Source organism: Mobula birostris, chromosome 20 (genome assembly GCF_030028105.1).
Source record: "Mobula birostris isolate sMobBir1 chromosome 20, sMobBir1.hap1, whole genome shotgun sequence".
Taxonomy (NCBI): domain Eukaryota; kingdom Metazoa; phylum Chordata; class Chondrichthyes; order Myliobatiformes; family Myliobatidae; genus Mobula; species Mobula birostris.
Window position 1 is genome coordinate 5121652 of NC_092389.1, and position 20766 is coordinate 5142417.

General features: G+C 43.1%; 1 protein-coding gene across 4 annotated transcripts in view; it reads right to left on the minus strand.

The window, feature by feature from the left end:
* rnf214 (ring finger protein 214) overlaps positions 1–18591 on the minus strand; it is a 60572-nt gene extending 41981 nt beyond the window's left edge. For 2 of the 4 annotated variants that reach the window (XR_011889807.1, XM_072283900.1), the window contains exons 1-4: positions 18440–18500; positions 15449–15609; positions 12539–13022; positions 2355–2414 (exon numbers count right to left, since the gene is read on the minus strand). Coding sequence is in view for 3 of the 4 variants with exons in the window: in XM_072283900.1 (XP_072140001.1) it covers positions 2355–2414; positions 12539–13022; positions 15449–15603 (699 nt within the window). In the remaining variant the exon portion in view is untranslated. The other 2 variants (XM_072283903.1, XM_072283902.1) reach the window with 2 other exon arrangements.
* Between the last annotated feature and the right edge of the window lie 2175 nt (positions 18592–20766).

Here is a 20766-nt window from a genome sequence, read left to right on the forward strand (position 1 = left end):
TCAACATTACATCCTTGCTTTTATATTCTAGTCCTCTTGAAATGAATGTTAACATTGCATTTGCCTTCCGCACCATCGACTCAGCCTACAAATTAACCTTTAGGGAACCCTACACGATGACTCCCAAGTCCCTTTGCACTCCATTTTTTTGTATTTTCTCACCAGTTATAAAATAGGGGCAAGAAACCAGAGTATCCAGAAGAAGCCCATGTGGTCACAGAGTGAACATAAAGTAGTGAGAATTGAACTCAGATTGCAAGTGCTGTAATAATGTTATGCTAACCGCTGTTACCTTTTTTTTTTGCTGACAAGGACAGCATTTATTTCCTATCCCTACCTGCCCCCCAAAAGGTGATGGTGCAGTAGTTTAAGAAGGCAGTTCAGTCTTTAAGAATTAGCTTTATTTGTCACATGAACATCAAAACACTGTATACAGTGAAATGCATTATTTGATTTGCGTCAATGACACAAGAGGATGTGCTGGGGGCAGCCCACAAGTGTCGCCATGTTTCCGGCGCCAACATGGCATGTCCACAACTTACCAACCGTAACCCTTGCATCTTTGGAATGATGGAGGAAACCAGAGCACCTAGAGGAAATTCAGTGGTAACAGGGAGAACGCACAAACTGCTTACAGACACCGGCAGGAATTAAACACAGGTCGCTGGTGCTATAACCGTGTTACACTAACTGCTTTGCTAATGTTTTGCTGGTGAGGATACACCCAATGGCTATTGGATAGGGAATTGCGTCATTTGACTTGGTGGGAGGGAATATGTGCACGGGCTGGTGTTCCAGTGTGCCTGCTGTCCTTGTTGGGATTATGGGTTCAGGAAGTGCTGTTGGAACAACTTGGGTACAATTTGCAGATGATAGTGGAAGGCATCAGTACTTGGGGTTCGTGGGTAGGGTTATTAATTTAATGGTCTGCCATACCCTGGTTGGTGTAGAGCTTTTTGTTCAGACAAGTACTATACCTTGACTTGTGCAATGGGAATGGTGGATAGACTTTAGGATAACACTACTCATCACAGGAGATCCAGCCTCTGACCTGATCTATTAACCACAGAATGGGTGGGGGTGGTCCAGTTTTGTCAATGGCCTCCATCGTATTGATTATGGGTCTCAACAACGGTAAAGCCTAGTGTAGTGGTTAGACTTTCCCTCCCACTTATTGGAAAAAGTCATTGCCTCACACTATTCATTCAGAATGTTACTTGATACTTACGCTGTCTAGGTTTTATGGCACACTAGAATCAGTGGCTTTACTTACTGGGGAATTACAGAGTCATAGAGTACTGTGGCACAGAAACAGGCCTTTCTAATCCAGGGGTTCCCAACCTTATTTTATACCATGAGCCAATGCCATTAGATTCTAGTCTGTGCTGCACTTATTCTGCCTCGTCCCGTCAACCTTCACCTAGACCATAGCCCTTCATACTCTTCCCATCCATGTACTTATCCAAACTTCTCTTAAATGTTGCAATCGAACTAGCATCCACCACTTCTGCAGACAGCTTGTTTCACACTCTCACCACCCTCTGAGTGAAGAAGTTCCCCCTCAGGTTCCCCTTTCACCCATAACCTGACTTTTAGTTCCAGTCTCATCAAACCTCAGTGAAAAAATCCTGCTTCCACTTACCTTATCTACAGCACTCAATTTTGTATACCTTTATCAAATCTTCTCTCATTCTTCTATGCTCCAGGGAATAAAGTCCTAACCTGTTCAACCTTTCCTTATAACTCAGGTTCTCAACTCCCAGCAACATTCTTGTAAACGTTTTCCGTCCTCTTTCAATCTTATTGACATGTCTCCTACAGGCAGGTGAGTGAAACTGCACACAATGCTCAGAATTTAACTTCAACATCACATCCCAAATTCTGTACTCAATATTCTGATTTATGAAGGCCAGTGTGCCAAAAGCTTTCTTTACAATTCTATCTACGTGCAACACTACTTCCAAGGAATAATGTATCTGTATTCTCAGATCCCTCTGTTCCACCATATTCTGCAATGCCCTACCATCCACCATGCAAGTCCTATCCTGGCTTGTCCTCTCAAAGTGCAACACCTCTACTTGTTCATGAACGACTTAACATCACTTCCTATGGTGGAACACAGTAATAACCTGGCACAAGTGACCTCTCGCCTGATGATTTCTTCCATTTCTGTATTTACCAAAATGAATTAGAAATTAAAAATTTGGTCACGCCTCCCTCAGTAAACAAAATGACTATCTAAATACATTTTAATCAGCCCAGTGGTGAACTGACCAGAAAATGTCAGAGCTTACCAGACTCTAGAGAACAAGGAATGAGGAAATGTTCAGCAGCAGGGAACAGTGTTTACTTACCATGTATCGTTCAACATCCTGATCCGTACTGACCTCTGCATCCACAGTAACACAATCAGTCTGAAATGAAAAAGACTGCTTAGTTTCTAATTCCAAGCAGATTCAGAACTAGTGGAACATTTGTTAAATCTTAATTAATTCACACAATTAAATTTTTTAAAAATTCCTTTGTCATTACTAGATGCATTTGTCACAAACACAGAATATAACGGCTCTCAGGCCCTTCAGCCCAGGATGTTGTGCTGACCATTTAATCTTCTTTAAGATCAATCTATCCCTTCCCTCCTACATAGCCCTCCATTTTTCATCATTCACATGCCTATCTAAATGTTTCTTAAATGTCCTTAACACAGTATATCTGCTTCTACCACCACCCCTGGGAGGCAGATACAAAAAACCACTTGGGTTAAGTAACTGCAGCACAATCTGCAGATGGTGGTAGAGTGAATGCAGCTCCTCAGAAACTGTGGTAAGGAACTGGAGCAGCACCTCGATGACCTTCAGTTCATCTGGGAAAATGAGGAAGTGATAGATAGAAGCCACAGGGAGGTAGTCACCCTTAAGTTGCAGGAGGCAGGTACTGTATCTGGGTGACTGTCAGGAAAGGGAAAAGGGATAGGCAACCAGTGCGGAGTACACCTGTGGCTGTTCCCCTCAATAATAAGTATACTGCTTTGGATACTATTGGGTGGTACGCCCTACCGGAGGAAGGTACAGTGATCGGGTCTCTGCCACTGACTCTGAAGGGAAGGGTGGGGGGGGGGGGGGGAGGAGACACAGAGACAGACACAGAGAGACACAGAGAGAGACAGAGAGACAGAACGAACAGCAATGCAGTACTGAGAGGGAATTCCATTAATTAGAGTAGAAAGCAGATTCTGGGATGTGAAGAAACACTCAGATGATATGTTGCCTCCTAAGTGCCAGGATTAGGAATGTTTCAGATTGGGTCCACAGCATTCTACAGGGGGAGGGTGAACAGACAGAAGTCGTGGCACATATTGGTACCAGACATAGGCAGAGAAAGGGAGGAGGTCCTGAAGAGAGAATATTGGGAGTTAGGCAAAAAGCTGACAAGCAGGACCTCCAGGGTAGTAATCCCTGGATTGCTGTCTGTGCATGTGCCAGTGAGGGTAAGAATAGGATGATCTGCAGATAAATATGTAGTGCAGGGGGCAGGGTGTCAGATTTCTGGATCACTGGGATCTCTTCTGGATTAAGTACCACTGTTAAAAAGGACGGGTTACACCCGAACCCGAGAGGGAATCAATATCCTTGCAGGCAGGTTTGCTAGAGCTGTTGGGGAAAGTTTAAACTAATTTGGCAGGGGAATGGGAACCAGAGTGATAGGGCTGAGGATGGGACAGTTGTTATACAACTAGATGCAGTGTATGGTGAGAGTGTGAGGAAGGACAGGCAGATGATAAGTCAAATTTGCAGTCAGTGGGATGAGTTGCAGTGTAACATGGGGACAAAATTGACAAGGGTGATGAATACGGGACTGAAGATGTTATATTTGAATGTAGCAGTATACGGAATAAGGTAGATGATTTGTAGTGCAGGTAGAGATTGGCAGGTATGACATTGTGGGCATCAATGAGACATTGCTGAAAGAAAATTATAGTTGGGAGCTTAACATTCAAAGATACACAATATATCAAAAGGACAGGCAGGTGGGCAGAGGGGGTGGGGTGGCTCTGTTAGTAAAAATCGAAATCAAAGCCTTAGAAAGAGGTGATATAGAATTGGAAGATGTAGAATCCTTGTTGGCAGAGCCAAGGAACCTCGAGGGTAAAAAGACCCTGATGGAAGTTATATACAGGCCTCTGAACAGTAAGGATATGGGCTACCAATTTCAATGGGAGATGGTAAAGGCACGTCAAAAAGGGCAATGTTGTGATAATCATGGGGGATTTACAATATGCAGGTAGATTGGGAAAATCAGGTTGATGCTGGATTCCAAGAGAGGGAATCTGTAGAATGCAAACAAGATGACCTTTTAAGGCAGCTTGTGATTAAGCCAACTAGGGGATTGGTATTTAGAGTGATAGAAAAGTACAGCACAAAAATAGGCCCGTCATCCCATCTAGCCCATGCTGAAAACATTTAAACTGCCTACTCCCATCGACCTGCATCAGGACCATAGCCCTGCATACCCTTATCACCCATATACCTATCCAAACTTAGCTTAAATGTTGAAATTGAGCTCAGATGCGCCACTTGTGCTGGCAGCTCATTCCATATTTTCAAGACCCTTTAAGTGAAGAAGTTTCCTCTCCATTCCATTGAACTTTTCTCCTTCACCCTTAACCTATGACCTCTGGCTGTAGTCTCACCCAACCTCAGTGGGAAAAGCCTGCTTGCACTTACCCTATCTATACCCCTCATAATTTTGTATACCTCTATCAAATCTCCTTTTAATCTTCTACATTCTAAGGAATAAAGTCCTAAACTATTCAATCTTTCCTTATAACTCAGGTTCTCCACACCCGGCAACATCTTTGTCAATTTTCTCCGTATTCTTTCAACCTTATTTACATCTTTCCTGTAGGTAGGTGACCAAAACTGCACACAATACTCCAAATTAGGCCTCACCAATGTCTTATACAACTTCAACATTACATCCCATCTCCTGTACTCAGTACTTTTGACTTATGAAGGCCAGTGTGCCAAAAGCTTTCTCTATGACTCTATCTACCTGTGACGCAACTTTCAACAAATCGACCTATACTTCCAGATCCAATTGTTCTACCACACTGCTCAGTGCCCTACCATTCACTGTGCAAGATCTACTCTGGTTGGTCCTCCTACTGAAGTGCAACACCTCACACCTGTCTGCATTAAATTCCATCTGCCATTTTCACCCCATTTTTCTAGGTCATCCAGATCCGCTTGCAAGCTACGATAGCTTTCCTCGCTGATAACAGCACCCGAATCTTGGTGTCATCTGCAAATTTGTTGAACCAGTTAAACATATTATCATCCAGATCATTGATACAGATGACAACCAGCAAACGACCCAACACCAATTCCTGCAGCACTCCGCTAGTCACAGTCCTCCAGTTGGAGGGGCAATCAATTACTCCACTCTCTGGCTTCTCCCACAAAACCAGTGTCTAATCCAATTTACTACTTCATCCTGAATGCCAATCCTGAATCCTGAACCTTCTTGACCCTTTCAGAATCTTCTTGGTAATTCTGGACTGGGTGTTATGTAATGACCCATATTTGATTAGAGAGCATAAGCTAAGGGAACCCTGAGGAGAGAGTGGTCATAATATAAATTCATTTGAGAGGGAGAAGCTAAAGTCAGAAGTATCGGTATTACAGTGGAGTAAAGGGGATTACAGAGGCATGAGAGAGGAGTTGGCCAAGGTTGATTGGAAGGGGACACGAGCAGAGATGATGGCAGAACAGCAATGGCTGGAGCTTCTGGGGGAAACTTGGAAGACACAGGAAAGATAAATCCCAAAGCTGAAGAAGTATTCTAAAGGGAGGATGAGGCAACCATGGCTGACAAGAGAAGTCAAAGATGGTATGAAAGGGCATATAACAGAGCAAAAATTAGTTAGCAGGTAGAGGATTGGGAAGCTTTTAAAAATCACAGAGGGCAACAAAAAAAGTCAGAGGAAAGCTGAAATATGAAGGTAAGCTAGCTAATGATATAAAAAGCATACAGAAAGTTCTTTCACATATATAATGAGTAAAAGAGAGACAAGAGTGGATAATGGACTGCTGGAAAATGACACTGGAGAGGTAGTAATGGGGGACAAACAAATGAACAAATGGCAGATTAATTGAATAATTATGTAATGCCCTGGGAAAGGTTTTACTGCTAATGTGATGGTTTTTCTGTAGCAGCAGTGTTTGGGTTATGGCTAGAGATAACGGGCTTTGGAATGTGCACCGTCCCATGAAGGGAGTGTTTTTTTTCTTGTTGTGCACCTGAGAGCGAGGTGATCTGGGTCTTTTGTTCGGCGAGAGATGAAGAGAGAAAATGCCTGAAAGGAGAGATCATAGACTGCAAGACAGAGCAGACTTGGAATGAGGCCGGGAGTCGACGAAGCCTGGGGAAATCAATGGAAGGGAAACCGTGAGCTCCAACTTGTGCACATTAGACTGTCTTTAAAATGGGCCCTTTTCTTTTTGTTTTTCTTTATTGACCCTTTAGTCAGATTAAGAATTAAAGAGCTAAATCACTTAATTACATATGGTGTACTTTCTGTTATTTCATGGTACTGATTTGTAACAGGGGACCAGATCACACAGCATCCACACAAACAAGAGGTTTTGCACCTCAGATTTCACACATTTGGCGGGGCCAGAGACTGTCTTCCCTCGACTAACACTGCCAGCTGAACCTGAAGGTTACAATTATTTTGCGTATTCTTCACTGTGGAACACACTAGCAGCATGCCAGAAATGCCAGAGTTTCAGGGCGCAGAAGTGAGTGTCATTGCTATTACTAAGGAGAAGGTGTTTGGGAACTGAAAAGTCTGAAGGTAGATACTGTAAGTCACCTGGACCAGTTGGACTGCACCCCAGGATCAATAGATTCTGGAATGGTTCTTGATTTGACAGGAAAATTGCAAACATCACTCCACTCTTTAAGAAGGGAAGCAGGCAGAAGAAAAAAAATTATGGGCCAGTTATCCTGACCTTCAGTTTTTTGGGAAGATGTTGGAGTCTATTATTAACGATGAGGTTTTGGAGTACTTGGAGGCACATAAAAAAAAAGGTCAAAATCAGCATGGGTTCCTTAAAAATCTTTTCTGACTAATCTGGTGGAATTCTTTGAGGAAATAACAGGCAGGGTAGAGAAAGGAGTTAGTAGAAATTGTTTATTTCAAGAGTCCTTTCACAAGATGCCACACGAGGCTGCTTAATAACAGCCCATGGTATTATGAGAAAGGTACATGGCTAGGAGATTGGCTGACTGGCAGAAGGCAAACAGTGGGAATAAAGGGGGCCTATTCTGATTGGCTGCCGGTAACTAGTGGTGTTCCACAGGGGTTGGGAACGCTTCTTTTCAGGTTACATGTCAATGATTTGGATGAAGGAACTGATAGCTTAGTAGCCAAGTTTGTTGATGACACCAAGATAGGTGGACAGGCTGGTAGCATTGAGGAAGCAAGGTGTCTGCAAAAAGACCTAGCCGGTTTTAGGGAATGGGCAAAGAAGTGGCAGATGGAATACGGTGTAGGAAAGTGCATGGTCATGCACTTTGGCAGAAGGAACAAAGGCGTGGTCTATTTTCTAAATGGGGAGAAAATTCAAAAATCCAAGGTGCACAGGGACTTGGGAGTCCTTGTACAGGATTTCCTAAAAGTTAATTTGTAAGCTGATCCAGGAGAAAGGAAGGCAAATGCAATGCTAGCATTTATTTTGAGAGGATTAGAATACAAGAGCAAGAATGTGATGCTGAGGCTTTATGAGGCATTGGTCAGACCGCACTTGGAAAATTGTGAGCGGTTTTGGGCCCCTTATCTAAGAAAGGCTGTGCTGGCGTTGGAAAGGCTCTAGAGGAGGTTCATGAGAATGATCTTGGGAATGAAAGGGTTAACATACGAGGACACATACAAGGAGTGCTTGATAACTCTGGGCTTGTACTCAATGATGTTTAGAAAAATGAGTGGATATGGAAAAGATGTTTCCTATAGAGGTGGAGTCTAGAACCAGAGCCTCAGAATTGAGGGACGTCCATTTAGAACAGAGATAAGGAAGAACTTCTTTAGCCAGGGGGCAGTAAACCTGTGGAATTCATTGCCACAGACGGCCATGCAGGCCAAGTCATTGAGAATATTTAGAAACATAGAAAATCTACAATATAATACAGGCTCTTTGGCCCACAACACTGTGCCGAACATGGACTTACTTTAGAAATTACCAGAGTTACCCATAGCCCTCTATTTTTCTAAGCTCCATGTACCTATCCAGGAGTCTCTTAAAAGACCCTATTGTATCTGCCTCCACCACAGTCACCGGCAGCCCATTCCACGCTCTCGCCACTCTGTGTAAAAAAAGTTGCCTCTGACATCCCCTCTGTACCTACTTCCAAGAACCTTAAAACTGTGCCCTCTCGTGTTAGCCATTTCAGCCCTGGGAAAAAGCTTCTGACTATCCACACAATCAATGCCTTTCATCATCTTATACATCTCTATCAGGTCACCTCTCATCCTCCACCACTCCAAGGAGAAAAGGCCAAGTTCACTCAACCTATTCTCATAAGGCATGCTCCCCAATCCAGGCAACATCCTTGTAAATCTCCTCTGCACCCTTTCCAGTTTCCACATCCTTCCTATAATGAGGTGACCAGAACTGAGTACAGTTCTCCAATTGGGGTCTGACCAGGGTCCTATATAGTTGTAACATTACCTCTTGGCTCTAGAACTCAATCCCATGGTTGATGAAAGCCAATGCACCGTATGCCTTCTTAACCACACAATCAACCTGCGCAGTTGCTTTGAGTGTCCTATAGACTTGGACCCCAAGATTCCACTGATCCTCCAAACCGCCAAGAGCCTTACCATTAATAATATGTTCTGCCATCATATTTGACCTACCAAAATGAACTCCATCTGCCACTTCTCAGCCCAGTTTTGCATCCTATCGATGTCCCGCTGTAACCTTTAATAGCCCTCCACACTATCTACAACAACCCCAACCTTTGTATCATTAGCAAATTTACTAACCCATCCCTCCACTTCCTCATCCAGGTCATTTATAAAAGCCACAAAGAGAGGGATCCGAGAACAGACCTCTCAGGCACACCACTGGACAATAACCTCCATGCAGAATATGACCCATCTACAACCATCCTTTGCCTTCTGTGGGCAAGCCAGTTCTGGATCCACAAAGCAATGTCCCCTTGGATCCCATGCCTCCTTACTTTCTCAATAAGCCTTGCATGGGGTACCTTGTCAAATGCCTTGCTGAAATCCATATACACTGCATCTATTGCTCTACCTTCATCAATGTATTTTGTCACATCCTCAAAAAATTCAATCAGGCTCGGAAGGCACAACCTGCCTTTGACAAAGCAATGCTGACTATTCCTAATCATATTATGCCTCTCCAAATGTTCATAAATCCTGCCTCTCAGGATCTTCGCCATCAACTTACCAACCACTGCAGTAAGACTCACTGGTCCATAATTTCTTGGGCTATCTCTATTCCCTTTCTTGAATAAGGGAACAACATCTGCAACCCTCCAATCCTCTGGAACCTCTCCCGTCCCCATTGATGATGCAAATATCATTGCCAGAGGCTCAGCAATCTCCTCCCACAGTAGCCAGGGGTACATCTCATCCAGTCCCAGAGACTTAGCCAACTTGATGCTTTCCAAAACCTCCAGCATATCCTCTTTCTTAATATCTATATGCTCAAGCTTTTCAGTCTGCTGTAAGTCATCCCTACAATCGCCAAGGTCTTTTTCTGTAGTGAATACTGAAGCAAAGTATTCATTAAGTACCTCCGCCATCTCCTCCGGTTCCATACACACTTTTCCACTGAAACACTTGATTGGTCCTATTCTCTCATGGTTTATCCTCTTCGTTTTTCACATACTTGTAGAATGCTTTGGGGTTTTCCTTAATCCTGCTCGCCAGGGCCTTCTCATGGCCCCTTCTGGCTCTCTTAATTTCATTCTTAAGCTCCTTCCTGCGAGCCTTATAATCTTCTAGATCTATCATCACCTAGATTTTTGAACCTTTTGTAAACTTTTCTTTTCTTCTTGACTAGATTTTCAACAGCCTTTGTACACCACAGTTCCTGTACCCTACCATCTGTTCTGTCTCATTGGAACATACCTAAGCAGAACGCCACTCCCCTGAATATTTGCCACACTTCTGCTGTACATTTCCCTGAGAACATCTGTTCGCAACTTATACTTCCAAGTTCCTGCCTAATAGCTTCATATTTCCCCTTTAAACATTTTCCTAACTTGTCTGTTCTTATCCCTCTCCAATGCTCTGGTAAAGAAGATAGAATCATGATCACTATCTTCAAAATGCTCTCCCACTGAGAGACCTGACACCTGACCAGGTTCATTTCCCAATACAGGTTTCCCCCACTATCCGAAAGTAGAGCGTTCCTATTAAACCTTTTGTAAGTTGAAATGGCGTAAACTGAAGCAATTACCATTAATTTATATGGGAAAAATTCTTGAACATTCCCAGACCCAAAAAAAATAACCGACCAAATCATACCAAATAGCACATAAAACCTAAAAAACGGCACGTACACGCATGTGCACACACCTCCCCGTGCAAGGCTTCACGGTCACGGTAGTCTTTCTTGGGGTAAACACAAGTTTAAAGCGGGCACCTTTTTTCGTAAAAGCAAAAATCCTCTTTGGATTTCTTTTGGTTCGCAAAAACAGGTACTAATGTAGGTCTTTCATAAAAGCAAAATGGCGTAAAGCGAACTTTTGTAAAGCGGGGTACAGCCTCTCCTCTTGTAGGCTTATCTACATATTGTGTCAGGAAACCTTCCTGAACACACCTAACAAATCCATCCCATCTCAACCCCTTGCTCCAGGGAAATGCCAATCTAAATTGGGGAAATTAAAATCTCTCATCACGACAATCCTGTTATTGTTGCACCATTCCAAAATCTGTCTCCTACCTGCTCCTCGATGTCCCTGTTACTATTGGGTGGTTTATAAAAAAACTCCCAGTAGAGTTATTGACCTCTTCCTGTTTCTAACTTCCACCCAGAGAGACTCAGTAGACAATCCCTCCGTGGCTTCCTCCTTTTCTGCAGCCGTGACACTATCTCTGATCAACAGTGCTACGCCCCCACCTCTTTCACCTCACTCCCTGTCCTTTCTGAAACATCTAAAGCCTGGCACTCTAAGTAGACATTCCTACCCCTGAGCCATCCAAGTCTCTGTAATGGCCACAACATCATAGCTCCAAGTACTGATCCATGCTCTAAGCTCATCCACTTTGTTCATGATACTCCTTGCATTAAAATAGACACATCTCAAACCATCAGTCTGAGTGCATCCCTTCTCTATCACCTGCTTATCCTCCCTCTCACACTGTCTACACAAGCTTTCTTGATTTGTGAGCCAACCGCCCCTTCCTCCATCTCTTTAGTTCGGTTTCCACCCCCCAGCAATTCTATTTTAGGGACTTGTTAGTCCTTGTACAGGATTCCCTGAAGGTTAATTTGTAAGCTGATTCAGTAGTAAGGAAGGCAAATGCAATGCTTGCATTTATTTTGAGAGGATTAGAATACAAGTGCAAGAATGCGGTTTACCACTTTGATCCTTTAGTAGACTCCTCACTTTCCTTAGTTAACCTCACGCTCTTTACAAACTTCAAAAATATCATTGCATTTTTCTTGACTTCATGCTCATTCTTAGGCACAATAGCTGGCATAAGTGTGGTGGGCTGAGTGGCCTCTTCTTTCAGTAAATAATTTGAATTTCCAGTTAACCACTGAACATATCAACACGCGTCCTCTGTACCCAGTACACAGTTCCACTTCCTAGATCAAAGTTCTAAATCAGCCGGGTTTATTTAGCACAGAACTAATCTAAGCTAAAAGATGCAAGGGAGGAAAAAAAAAACTGGCTTCATACTAACTTGGTGAAATGTGGATTGAAGTTGCTTATCCAAATCAGATCATGGCAACTCAGTAACTTGCTGATTCAAGGAAATATCAACCAGCACGGAGCAAGCTGACCAAAGAGATGTTATGGACACACAAGGTCTCACTCTTTGTTTAAGGATCCCAAAGCACCATCTGAAAGCCAACACACACAAAATGGAGGAGGAGCTCAACAGGCCAGGCAGCACCTATGGAGGGAGATAAATCTGATGAAGAATCTCAGGCTGAAATGGTGACTGTTTATTTCCCTCCATGTATGTTGCCTGGCCTGTTGAGCTCCTCTAGCATTGTGTGTATTACTCAAGATTACCAGCATCTGCAGAATCTGTAAATTAATGCCTCCAGCAATGCAGCACTCCTTTAGTACTGCATCAGAACCACCGGCCTGGCTATCTTTCCAGTGAATGACCCAGGCATTTCAGGTCAAGTGGTCTAAGTTCAGCTACAGCAACTCCACAGCCCACATACCACATCCTCAATGCCACCCATGATCCTTTCAGCTGACAGCTTTCAAACACTGGGATCCGGAGCCGTCCATGCACTTCACCATTCATGCTTTGTCTTACCTGCACTGCAAAATCTGTTACTGGCTTCAAGGGTGGTGGTTCCTTCAAGTCTCTGGATGTTGTACCAGGATCCTCGTCTGATTTCTCTTCATACAGCATTGTCACCATCCCTTCGTTCACTGGCACCATGCCAATGTTCCACCGCTCTACATTTTGCTGGTAACCAGCCACCAGGGTTGGTTGTCCTAATGAATCATTGGTAAATGGTTTGGGGAACTGGCTCCGGGTTGCATCAGTCAGCCAGTTGTTCTCTGGATAGTTTGATATGTCTGGAGGCAAACTTTCTCCATACTCAATGTAGCAGGGCACAGGCTGTTGATCTCCAAGCACTGTTTCAGGCACACCCTGGGCACCCAGCATGTCCAGTGTGTAACTGCCCAGTTCATCCTCCGCTTCATTTTCTGGATCAGATCTGTAGATGTTGTCGATGTTCTGTGAAAGCAGACCTGGAGTTGGTGTACTGGGACGTGGCTGATCAGAATCACTGGGGCAAATAAACAATGCAAAAGTTACATGGTTATGCATGCAGTTTTATTTGATATCATCAGGATTTCAGATTAATTGAATGAGTAATCAAAATTGTATTTTCAATTCATTTATAGGTGAAATTAATTCAATCACTACAATCCAACGTTATAACTAAAATAATTTACATTAGATCAAAGCCACCCTCGTCACATTCCAAACAGCTGCCTGACAGCGCGATGTTGTAGTGTGGCGGTTAGCGCAATTGCTTTACAGCGTCAATGCTCTCCGATAGGGGTTTGATTCCCGCCGCCGTAGGTAAGGAGATTGTATGTTCTCCTTGTGACTGCATGGATTTCCTCTGGGTGCTCCAGTTTCCTTCAACGTTCCAAATACATACGATTAGGGTGGGGTTTAGTAAGTTGTGGGCATGCTATGTTGGTGGCACTTGTAGGTTGCCTCCAGCACAATCCTCGCTACATTTCACTGCATATTTCAATGTACATCTGTCAAACAAAGGTAATCTTTATCTCGTTTCTAACCTGAATTTCAGTCATATTATCCAACTGAAACAATAGTATCACTTTAAACTTGAGCTTAGAAGAATGAGGGGGGAATCTCATTGAAACCTATCGAATATTGAAAAACCTAGATACTGTAGATGTGGAGAGGATGCTTTACATTAGTGTAAGAGTCTAGGACCAGAGGACGCAACCTCAAAATACAGAGCCATCCCTTTAGAACAGAGATGAGAAGGAATTTCTTTAGCCAGAGTGTGTTGAATTGGTGAAATTCTTGCCACAGACAGCTGCAGAGACCAAGTCATCGGGTACACTTAGAATGAAAGATTGATAGGTTCTTGATTAGTAAGGGTGTCAAAGGATGGGCAAAAGGCAGGAGAATGAAGTTGAGAGGGATTATTAATCAGCCACGATCGAATGGCAAGCAAACTTGATAGGCCAAGTGGCGTAATTCTGCTATGTCTTAATACCTTTCCATACTTACAACATTTGGACCTGCCATAAGCATTACAGTGTACATGAGGAATGGCTGAATGAGATGTAGACAACAGCCCTCTTATCCCAGAAGATACAAGGTTAAAGGTCCATTCTGCATACTCAGTTGTCTTGGCTGATACACGAATGCATTACTATGAAGAGCTGCACCATTAACAGTGTTGGATAGCTTGGAGGAGAGAGCTCCCTGATTCTCTACAAATAACTATGTATTCCTCAAAGATTTTGCTCTTGCTGGGGGATTCAAAGGAATATGTGTTCTTTTGAAGAGAATAAGGGAACTTTCTCCTCTGTCTTAGCCAATGTATTTAACCCCTCCATTAATACATTCAAATTCAAATCTCAAATAATTTTCATATTCCCATTTATATAAAAGTGACTCTCTTACTGATTCCATATTCCACCTTTCTCTCCCACAAGAATCCATCATTGTCAGCCCCTTTGTTGCTTCCACTTGTCATCTGCCAACTTCTCAGACTGTGATCAAGTCTGCTCTGCCATTTCATCATGGCTGATTTTCCTTTTCAACCCCATTCTCTTGCCTTCTCCCCACAACCTTTGACACTCTGACTAACCAGGAACCTATCAACCTTCGCTTTAAATATAGCCAATCACTTGGCTTCCACTGCTGATGCAGGACAACAAATTCTACAGATTCACCATCCTCTCTCACAAATAACCACATGTTACAACAGTGATGTGCAGAGGAGCATCTCTGAACACAACACATCGAACCTTGAAATGGCTAGGCTAGAGCAGCAGATCATAAACAATGGCGCCTAACGGCGACTCCTCTGCTTGCATCCTCGGAAACAGCTCTATTTCCATCTTTCATATCTCCATTTTTCCCTTTCAGGATTCTTATTAGAGAGAGAGAGAGAGCGCCTGTGGTATGTCGAATACTGGGTGAACGAGTCGTCTTTGGGGTACTGCAAGTCTGTATCTTTGCTGATGCTTTGCTGCACGCTTGAGTGCTCGGTGGTGGGTGCCGATGCTTTTTTTTGCTGGTGGGGGAAGGGGATTGTTACTTTGCTGCTGCTTATGTGTGGGAGGGGGGAGCTGGGGGAGACTTTGGGGTTCTAACATTTAACTACCATTCATTCTTTGGGGCACTCCTCTGTTTTCATGGATGGTTGCAAAGAAAAAGCATTTCAGGATGTATATTGTATACATTTCTCTGATATTAAATATACCTTTGAAGAATTCATGCAAAGGAGGTACTTAGTAGAGTGGCCACTGAGTGTAGGTGCCACATTTGCTTCCTTATTACCTCATCTCTGCCAAGTGGCTGTAAAGAATCTTAGATGTTTGGAAAGGGATATGAAGGATGATGTATAAATGTAAGCCTCTCTTTTGTTGGAAAGTGGAAAACCATCTAGAGAACCGGCTACTGTGTCATAAAGAGAAGTGTACGCTCACTTGTGGTTACCTTTCAGCATGGGTTTCACAGTCCAGCTTCACAACATCACCACCAGACTCTGCAGGCACATCAGTCGACAAGGCATCACCAACCTCTTCCACGTTTAACATAGCAGATGTCACCTCAGGTTTTCCTTCAGAGTTGAGGACTCCTGTGGACTCCATGAGTTACTAACAGTATAGGAAAGTGCAGATTACACAAGGTCCAAAATTTTCATTTCACTCCTTAATTTTAAAAAAAATTATTCTGTGTAATTCTTCCCCACTCAGATAATAGGCAAACATATCAGGCACACGTCCAAAGACAAGCTTTGAATCCCTGTCTCATTTGTGGCCTTTCAGCCACACTTTCAGTTTTCCGGTGACTTTTTTCTCACCCAGAAAGGAGTTGCAATCACTGCCTAAGGTGGTGCTGAAGGCACATCCATTCACAAAGGCCTTGGGCCAAGCACTGATTAACCCTTTAGTGTTTCCTAATGACATACAGTAGATGCCCATTCAGCCCAACAAATTGACGCTTGCTCGGAGCAATCCCATTAACCCTGTTCCCTCATTTATTGTCCCTTATTCCCGCTCACATGCTAACCATGTTGATGTCACAGCCAAGAGAGCTCACCAATGATTCTACTTCTTCAGGAGACTTAAGAAATTCAGCACATCCCCGTCGACTCTTACCAATTTTTACTGATGCACCACAGAAAGCTTTCTATCTGGATGCATAACGGCTTGAAATGGTAACTACACTGCACATGGCCACAAGAAACAATAGTTTTGAACACAGCTCAGCACATCACAGAAACCGGCCTCCCCGCCATGGACTCTGTCAAGGTGTACAAGATGGACTCTCGGCTTCACAATCTTCCTCGTTAACGATCCTGCAAGTTATCGTTTGCCTGCACTGCACTTTTCAGTAGCTTTTACAGCTTATTCTGCATTGTTATTGTGTTATAATGCCTGAAGTTTCAAAGGCAAAAGCTATAAAAAAGTATCCGGGTGATATTAGGCGGGAGAAAGGAATAGGACTAATGGGCTACTCTGTGTGAACAGGCATAGACTTGATAGCTCAAATGGCCTCCTTCTAGATAGGACATAGAAGAGTGGAAGAACAGGCACTTTGGCCCATGATGTCTGCGCCCACCATGATACCAAATTAAACTAAACCTAACCACTGACACACAATCCATGTTTACGTTCCTGCCCAAATGATTTTCAAAGATCACCATACTACAGAGTGTGCATTTCTGCCAAAGAGTTCAACTTTGAACTCATCTGTCCAAAGAACATTGTCCCAGAAGCATTGTGGAGCATCCAGGTCTTTTTTTTTTGCAACTTGAGATGTGCAGCAATGTTTTTTTGAAGAGTAGTGGTTTCCTCCGTGGTGTCCTTCCATGAACACCATTCTTGTTCAGTGCTTTTCTTATAGTGGACACATGAACAGAGACTTCAGCAAGTTCCACACATTTCTGCAGATCTTTTGCTGTTATCCTTGGGTTCTTTTTCACATCCTTCAGCAATACACACAGTGCACTTGGTGTGATCTTTGCAGGACACCCACTCCTAAGGAAAGTAGCAACAGTACTGAATTTCCTCCGTTTGTAGACAATTTCTCTTACTGTGGACGGATGAACACTCAGGTCTTTAGAAATACTTTTGTAGCCTTTTCCAGCTTCATACATCTCTACAATTCTTCTTCTAAGGTCCTCTGAAAGTTGTTTTGATCGAGGCACGGTGCACATAAACAGATCTTCCTTGAGAAGCACAGGCTCTGTCAGTAACCTGACTTAGTGTGTCTTTTTAAAAGGACAGGGCACCTCTACAACCCAACCTCCAATCTCATCTCATTGATTGGAACACCTGACTCCAACTAGCTTTTGTGGAAGGTATTACCCCAGAGGCTCACATACTTTATTGAACCTAGACTGGGATTATTTAAATGGTGTACTCAGAAGAAGTACAATTGTTTGCAGGTTATTAGATTGTGTTTATCTATTATTGTGACTTAGATGAAGATCAGACCACATTTTATGAGTAATTAATGCAGAAAACCAGGCAATTGGAAAGGGTTCATAAACGTTTTCTTGCAACTGTAGGCCAGTGCCCATATACATGCCCAGATGAAGTCCTACACTGTTGAAGGTACCACCTTTTGATCAAGAGATTATCTCCCTACAATAAAAAAACCAATGCATCCACCTGGAACAACCTCCAGATTATGTAAAAATTAGGGCTTTGCTTGTGAATGTGTGTGATAGCAGAAGTTCCAAACTTCTACACAGCTACTTTGCAGACTTCCACAAACACTTAAGCAGTTGGACAGCTGGATCAGCCCGAGGAGTATTCTAACCACGGACAGGGGTTTTACAGACATTAACTGTGGGAGCTGAGTTGTCCCAGGATCCCAGCAAAGTTGAAAGTGGGCCTAGTGGGAAAGGATCCGAAACAACATACCTCTTCAGGAAGTCTCAGTCATTTGTTAACTACTCTCAGGAGTAAACTCCAAAGGACCTTTTTAGCATTATTTCAAGGAAAATCACAGGAGCTCTCCTGAGGATCCGACCAAAATCCATCCCTCCACCAACATTATATAAGATAGCGTGTGCTATAGGCACATTGATACTGCGTGTAGAACATTCTAAGAAATTTAAGATCAAATATCGCGTTTAAAAAAGCCGTTGCAATACTTAACGCACACATTAACTCAGGCGTCACTGTTTTTCTGCACAACTAGGTGCACTGAGGCCCAGAGATAGGGGTAAATACACAAACACACAAAATAGAGAAACACACACCCAAAATGCTGAGGAAAAAGTCCCACCGTAAAATTTAAGAAACTTTCCACGGCCAAAACAGCTAATTAACTTTCCTCCAATCTACACCGTTTTCTCCCTCACTAATCTAACAAAAGAAATCTATTTCCCTCCTACCACAGATTACACGCAACAACCGCGACAAGACACAAAATGTGACAACGGTTCTAACAACCGTTAACCTTTCAGCCTACCAACAATACCATTCCGCACGCAGACCTTCACTTTTCTCTTGAACTGGGAATCACTAGACACCAACCTGCAACAATACAGCTGATTGGAGCAGCCTTGAACAATCCAGCCAGCCTTACAACAATTTAATGCTACAGACCAATAAGACGCCTTCAACAATTCAACGGGCTAGCGCCCGGGCCCGTTTTGAAGTTGACGTCATTTCCGCCCCGCTTTGATGATCATTTGTTCCAAGGGTGCGTTTGTGCGTCGGTGACAGTAGGCGAGATTGTGCTGGTGCGCTTTGGCCGAAGTGTGCTTTGCGTCGGCACTGCACTTCAGGACAGCTGCAGAGTGTCAAGTTTAAACACGGGAGGTTCTGCAGATGCTGGAAATCTGGAACAACACGCACCCAAAATACTGGAAAAACACAGCAGGTCGGTCGGCATCCGTAAAGGGAAATGTGTGGTCAACGTTTAGGGCCGAGACGCTTCATCAGAGCAATCCCGATGAACGGTCTCGGCCCGAATTTCCCTCTACCGAGGCTGCCTGACCGGCTGAGTTCCTCCAGCATTTTATGTATGTTGCAAAGTTTAAACTCTTCCCTCTGCTGGCCAACTTGTCACGATTGCTAGGTGGTATTAATTGGTCACAAAACGGTAGAGAGAGTAAAAAGAATGAGATGGCTTGAAATCTGGAACAGAACGCAAGTTAGTGATGTAACAACTTTCAGCAGTGCGTGTAGTGTTCTGACCTAAATGTCGGCAATTCCTCTCGTCGCACCCATCACATATACACACACACAGACACACACACAGTTCAAAGTAAATTTATTATCAAAGTGTATATATGTCACCATATAAAATCCTGAGGTTTATTTTCTTGCAGGCATACTTAATAAATATGAGAAACACAATCAATGAAAGACCAAACCCAACAGGACAGACAAACAACTGATGTGCAGAAGACAGCAAACTAAATATATAAAAATAATAATAATAATAAATAGGCAATAAATATTGAGCACATGAGATGAAGAGTCTTTGAAAATAATTCCATAAGTTGCAGGAACAATTCAGTGATGGGGCAAGTGAAGTTATCCCCTCTGTTTCAAAAGTCTGCTGGTTGAGAAGTAATGTGTTCCTGAACCTGATGGTGTGGGTCCTGAGGTTCCTGTACCTCCTTCCAGTGAGGAGAGAGCATTGCCTGAGTGGTGGCAGCCCTTGATAATGGAAGCTGCTTTCCTGCAATAAGACTCCATGAAGATGTGCTCAATGGTGGGGAGGGCTTTACCCGTGATGGACTGGGCTGTATCCACTACCTTTTGTAGGATCTTCCATTCAAGGGCATTGGTGTTTCTGTACAGGCTGCAATGCAGTCAGTCAATATACTCTTCACTACACATCTAAAGAAATCTGTCAGTGCTTTAGATGTCATGCTGAATCTTCGCAAGCTTCTCAGGAAGTAGTGTAATTGCTACTCAGTCTGCTGAATTTATCCAGCAAATTGTTTGTTGCTCAGAATCAGGCTCAGAAATTGTGAAATCTGTTGCTTTGCCACAGCAATACAGTGCAAGGCATAAAATTACTATAAATCACAAAATAAATGAATAATGTTTTAAAACAAGTGAAGAATGAAGTAGTGTTCATTCACCTACAGACCTTTCAGAAATCTGAAGGGGGTGGAGAAGAAGCTGCTACTGAATCAATGAGTGTGTTTCTTCGGGATCTTGTACCTCCTCCTTGATGGTCATAATGAGAAGAGGGCATGTCCTGGATGATGAGGGTCCATAATGATGGACCCTGTCTGCTGGAGGCACTTTCTCTTGATGAAGAGCTCAATGATGGGGAGGGTTATTCCCATGATGAAGCTAGCTCAGTCCACAAACTTTCATAGCTTCTTGTGATCCTATGCATTGGAGTCTTCATACCAGGCTGAGGTGCAACCAGTCAGAATGCTCACCACCATATAGCTATAGAAAGTTGCAAATCTCAAACTCCTAATGAAATAGAACTGTTGGCTTGCTTTTTTCATGATTACATCAATGTATTTCCACCACTGAACCCTTGATAAGGACTGGTGTGTGTTCTCCCAAATCCCCTTTCCTGGTGCACAATCAATTCCTTGGTCTTGCTGATGTTGAGTGCAAGGTTGTTGTCCAGATTCTAGCATCTGCAGTCTCTTATGTCTCTGGCATTCAGTATTCAGATAGTTAAAAAAAAATCCAGAGCAGAATGTAGCTATTAATGTAAATCAAAATAAAAAATGCACATGTTGGAACTCTGCTGAGTATTTCCAGCATTTTCTGTTTTTATTTAAGCTGTTGATATAACAGATTTCAGCAAATGGT